Source organism: Mercenaria mercenaria, chromosome 6, assembly GCF_021730395.1.
Source record: "Mercenaria mercenaria strain notata chromosome 6, MADL_Memer_1, whole genome shotgun sequence".
In the NCBI taxonomy this organism is placed as follows: Eukaryota; Metazoa; Mollusca; class Bivalvia; order Venerida; family Veneridae; genus Mercenaria; species Mercenaria mercenaria.
Window position 1 is genome coordinate 82,091,072 of NC_069366.1, and position 6,151 is coordinate 82,097,222.

The 6,151-nt window shown below is 36.1% G+C and overlaps 1 protein-coding gene across 2 annotated transcripts in view; it reads right to left on the reverse strand.

The window, feature by feature from the left end:
* The window catches only part of LOC123548400 (sodium- and chloride-dependent glycine transporter 1-like), a 29,358-nt gene extending 23,879 nt beyond the window's left edge, over nt 1-5,479 (reverse strand). The window contains exons 1-3 of one of the 2 annotated variants that reach the window (XM_045335612.2): nt 5,411-5,479; nt 4,621-4,752; nt 3,313-3,444 (exon numbers count right to left, since the gene is read on the reverse strand). In XM_045335612.2, coding sequence (XP_045191547.2) covers nt 3,313-3,444; nt 4,621-4,735 — 247 coding nt within the window. In that variant the 5' untranslated portion in view covers nt 4,736-4,752; nt 5,411-5,479. Of the gene's footprint in view, nt 1-3,312; nt 3,445-4,620 lie in introns of both variants that reach the window. The other variant, XM_053546474.1, reaches the window with a different exon arrangement.
* Between the last annotated feature and the right edge of the window lie 672 nt (nt 5,480-6,151).

Genomic DNA, 6,151 nt, shown 5'->3' on the forward strand with positions numbered 1-6,151 from the left:
CTTTTCTGTGCTACATGAAGCGTGACTACTTTAGACGCTAAATTTCAGAAAATTCGGACACTTTTGAAAAAAAAGACTGTTGGTGAGTAGACATGAATTTCAACATCTAATAACTGTTTGTTGTTAAAAATGTACGCTGTGGATTTTTATGACAGTAATTACAGGTCCAACGATCAGGCTTCCTGAAGCACAACAGAAGAGTCTTTTATGACAATTCGCCGACCATCATTTTTAAAGATATTTCTTGTTTTATCTAAGTTTTGCCGCGGGGATAAATCAAAATCCGTGTTAGGTAGTATCTTTATAAAAATATTTCATATTTTTCTGCTTTCCTACCAGTATTTTCAATTTGTACATGTATGTATAATATTTTGAGAAACGTTTGGTTACCTCAGTGCAAAAAGTTATGAAATGCACTGACATTAAGCTTTAGCCTATTGGCGGCAAGTGATTCTGCCTTTGCGACAAAACAACAAGATAAAACAAAAAAAGCAAAAGACTAAAAAACACAGGAAAAGACAAAAAAAAATAAACAAACTAAAAAAGCAGAAAAAGAGGTATTTGCCCTATATTATTTGAAGGTTCAAAACGTGACACTATCACTGGGGCATTTGGAACTTTTTTCTCTGCAATCTTAAAATTATTTTATGTTCGTATTTGCACCTATTTAATCTTAAATATACTGACCTGTATCTAGACAGGTATGAAAGTAAGCATGATTTAGGTCATATAAAAAGATTCAATTACAGAATATTGAATGTAAAAACCATCCCGTGTCCTCCAATGTATTGTATGTACAATGTATTGTCAATCTGACTAAAGTACTTGATCTTCTAAACGAAGATCTGAGAACGACCCATTCACATTCGTCTTCTGTATATTTTGGATTTCCATTATTGCTATTTTTATGTTATCCAATCAGACGACGTGTTCGATTGTCAAAGGATAAGAAAAATATGCGGTTATTCCAGGACTCGAACCCGGGACCCCTCGCTTACAAAGCCAGTGGCCTACTGACTGAGCTAACCGGCTATCTGATACAGTACGACATAAGAATTGTAAATATCAAAAGTCAATGCTACATGTAGATTTGCAAGATGTTGTAAGCTAGGCTCTGATTGGCTAGCGAAAGAGCCGTCAGAACGAGGCAATGAATAGGTCGTTTTCAGATCCTATGCGTAGCGTAATAGGAGATGTACTTTAGTCAGATTGAATGTATTGTATGCGTGTGTACTACATAACACCGCCTTATACAGGTTTATAAGTTTTTATTCAACCTGATTTCTTTGCGACCTATTACCGTCTTCAAACAACCATTGCATTAATTAAGTCTCCCGCATGTGATGGGGAGATATACTGGTTCTAGTGTTGTCCGTTCGTCAGTCCGTCCGTTTGTCCGGATGTTTGTCCATAGCTTCTCCAACAACAAACTTAAGTTCGGGTAATTTCAGTGGAGTTGTGGCCCTTGATTTGTCGTTTACCGTGTCCGCGCAACAGCTCCGATACCAACAGGAGGAATTAAACCAAACTTAGTAAAAGTGAGCATTGCTAAGTTTAACTGTGCATAGCTTCTACAATGTCTGCCTGCAAAGTGATTGGCGAAAACCAGTCTCTAGTCAATATGAATTAATTATCACGAAACATTCAAGATGCGCCATGCTCTTCTTTCACAAAAAAATTTACTAACAGATACTGATTTAATAAAGAAGATCCTTATACAATTTATTTCATTGGACTAAATATATAAACAAGCTGTTGTCATAATTAATTTTCATACAGGAACAGCCGCTTGTTTAGCTAGATACTGAATGGATTTTCAATATAAAATTTGGACATAATGCATCTTTAAAAAAAAATAAAACATTAACCGAAATATCACTCTTCTTATATATTGCGAAACATATTTTGTCTTAATGCACCTCTGTCACAACAACTCTTTCTGTAACTGTAACAAGGAATGGTTTTACTGTTACAACATTATTTTAAATGTTACAAATCCAGGGTAAGTTCAATGTAACTCTTAAGAGAAATAGCATACATCTGTGTTACAAATGAAACCAATGATCTAGATAAGAAAATTGTAACATTTTATCTTATATCATTGACTGGAACATCTACGATAATGTTTTAATATGACAAGAACATCTACTGTGATGATAAGCATGTGACTGTTGCTGTTCCCTGATACAGTTGTGACAAAAAGTGTAACATTTAGCGACAGCTGACACATAAAGCCGCGGTGTAACAGTGGTGTTGTCATATCTAATGTTTCCCATATTTATCAGTTAACCGTCTTATACAAAGCCAGTATTTATATATATTATGTCAAACCTTTTCTAGAAAATGTTACTGAATTATGCAAAAACAAAAAGCTGGACAATCCAATAAATGTATTTCTCAATACTGTTTCTTTTTCAAAAACAAATGGCAACAAGACGTTTATGAAATAACAACAAAAGCTTCACTATTGGTGACAAATGTCCCCCGAAGCATGCCAAAGAATGCTACAGTTGTCTGCGCAAAAAATCACACATCATTTCGTGACCTTGACCTTGTCCTAAGAGACCCGGACCATAAGCGTGACACACCTACTCAATATGGTTAACATTTGTGTCAAATTATTTTCAAATCCCTGACATGAAGCGTGACTACTTTAGACGCTAAATTTCAGAAAATTCGGACACTTTTGAAAAAAAAGACTGTTGGTGAGTAGACATGAATTTCAACGTCTAATAACTGTTTGTTGTTAAAAATGTACGCTGTGGATTTTTATGACAGTAATTACAGGTCCAACGATCAGGCTTCCTGAAGCACAACAGAAGTCACCGTATAAGAACTTAAAAAAAATATAATATGAGCCGCGCCATGAGAAAACCAACATAGTGGCTTTGCGACCGGTATGGATCCAGACCAACCTGCGCATCCGCGCAGTCTGGTCAGGATCCATAGCAATTAGAGAAACCGTTAGCGAACAGCATGGATCCTGACCAGACTGCGCGGATGCGCAGGCTGGTCTGGATCAATGCTGGTCGCAAAGCCACTATGTTGGTTTTCTCATGGCACGGCTCATATATTAACATCAATTACAAATTGAAAGATTTAAATATTTGCCATATATGGAAACTGCGTTTTTAATCTACGTAAGTGACGGTTTGGTTTTTCAAAATACACTTAAATTTCATGTGCTTAATTTAAAGTGTTACAAGGTGAAGCGTATATTAAATTTCAAAGCAGAACCTTTCAGTTAATGTAATGTTAAGCTTATAAACCTGGTGCAAAATAATCAAGCAGACATAAAATTTGAGAACAAACCTTTCAATAGAGGACAAACATTCCACGCGGGCACTGCCCCAGACTGTGAGTACTGTCCCATTATCATCTCCATGTAGACAATAGGCATAGCCCCAAACACGTTGAATATGACAATTGGGATTAAAAAAGCCCCTGAAGATGAAATACCTAGTTATTTAACATCGTGGTCATTTATACATTATAAAAGGCTATTTGTTTGTGATAATCGCTCCAATAGGAATAAAACTTTATTCATAATCATAAAAATCTCCTTTACAAGTGACATACACCACTGTACGTTAGCTGATAAAGCGCGCGCACGTGCATTTGGTTTAAATATATTTATTTATCAAGATATACATTACATATAACATACATACATATGACATCAATACAATACAAATATCAAGACAAGTGGATTGAATTGAAAGCTGCTAGAGCATGTACACTTGAGATTGTGTCATTCATTTGTAAACTAGATAGTGATTGTTTTTCAAGAAAAATGTATGCCTACTACTCAACACGCAGACATTGTAAAATGTCATAAAATTAAGCGCCATAACTCCGATAGAAATCATTGACCCATAACATTCCAACGATATACACAAGGCTTTGCACTGATCCCTCCTGTGAAATTTAACGGAAATCCAATCTTTCGTTCAGGAGAAGTAGCACATACACAATAGAATTAGACAAATCAAGGGCCTTAACTCCAATGAAAATCATTAAACCAGAACATGATTATGATATGCACAACTACATTTCACGCTGATCGCCCATGAAGTTTGGTGAAATTCACGCATTGGCAAGTCATGTTATTACTGTAAAATGTGACAATTCAAGGGTCATAACTCCGCTAAACATCACTGAACTGAAACATACTGATGATATCCATAATTAGGCTTTGCATCGATAACTCCTGAAAAGTTTGTTGCTCAATGGTGTAAGAAAAGTTGCCATAAACGAATTCACAAATTCGAATGATGAAGGACCATAACTTTGGTACTGATCACTTCTGTAATGTTTGGGGGAAATGCGCTGCATAATATTTAAGAGAAGTGGCAAAAACATAATAGAATCCGACGAATGAAGAGTCATGACTCTGCTGAAAATCAATGAACCGGATATTGCGGACGACAGGCACAACTGCTCGGCAATGATAATTTCTGTTAAGTTTGGTGTAAATTCGTCCTATGGTGTCAGAGATGTGCTCGGACTAACTTTGTCCCCCAAATAAGGAGACATGATTTAAATTGTCACCAATATTATTTTGTTGAAATAAGAAAAAACAATACTTTCTTCGAATAGATTTATGATGTAAAATCTTACCTCCACCGTTTTTCATTACAAGATATGGAAATCTCCATAGATCGCCGACGCCGACGGAATAACCAACCGTCGTTAGGAAAAATTCTATTCTACGTCCCCATCGTTGACGGGCCATCTTTTATATATATATAACTACAATAAACGTTTACTGAAAAATGATGTCTCGCTTATAACTGAAATTAAAGACTATCGAATTTGAGCGGGCTTTTAAGTTTAACATTATTTGGTGCTCAGTCTCAGGAGGCATGCATGCTATTGGTTAAATTTTAAAATTGCTAGAGGAGACAACCAATCAGTTGCAGTATAGGTTCGAGACTTGTCACCTATGGTCTGGCCATCTAGGCATTGATTTTGAATTGATTTATCTAACATGCACAAACCTGGCACAAGTCATTCAAATTTTGCCAAATTTTCTGAAGGATTATGTTAATATATTTGCATGATATGTTAAAATTAAGTCGTGGAAGTCGAACGGACAACGTGCGGGATTCGTACCCATAACTTTCAAACTACTGTGAGTACAACCAAAATGACACATTTTGTTAAATAAGATAAAACTGAGCAAAATACCGCATATGAATATCATGTACCATGCGACGAGTATAGGCTTTCAATATCAAGTTTATATCTTTGAAATATTTTTTTGGAATATGAAATATTTTAAAGCACAAAAAAAAAATCGTAAAAATGCGAAATTTAGAAAGTTTTCTACCCGAAAACAAATGTTTTTTTCTTCTTAAAAAGTATTTTGCAATATCAAAACTGTTTAAATAGAAGAAATTAAACTTACCTTTTCGAGTTTATCTCAATCAGTAAAATGCACTTTTCTTACACCTTGTTTCGTCAAGCTATAATTAGGTTCATTTGTCCGTGACTGTTGTGATCTCCAATATGAAGTCCATAGGCGTAGCTCCATGTAGGCAACAATCTTCTACGACACGAATGTCATATTAAAACTTAATTTTGAGAGGAAATATGGCTTTGTCTACATACAAAAAGGTCATGGTTGTATTAGTGGAACAAAACTGTAGAGTTAAGGGCTTAATGTCATTTAAATATTATTTTTATGCCCCCGGCATCTACTGATGCGGGAGGCATATAGTGATTATCCTGTCCGTCCGTCCGTACGAGGTTAACCAAATGGGACCGTTTCGTCTAGCATCAATACCCCTAACTAGAATGACTTGATACTAATGCAGATGTAACCTGTGACCATTCCTCATCTTCAGACTTCACCTGACCTCAGTTTGACCTTGACCTTGAACTTGACCTCGTTTTGGACTTAGGTTGCTTTGTATCGACAAGGATGCCACCGGGGGCATCAAGCGTTTATTGAACGCAGCTTCTTGTTTATACATTCAGTTTAAAAATATTTATTTTAAAAGAGCGTATGCTTCTGAAGGAACTTCCCGCCCGCCTATTGTCATCATGCTCTCGTTGAGATTCAGACCCGCGACCTCAGACTCGTGAGTCCGGCGCTCTATCCCTGAACTACAATGTCTCCTAAAGTGGAATAGGTTTAGCAGAGTCT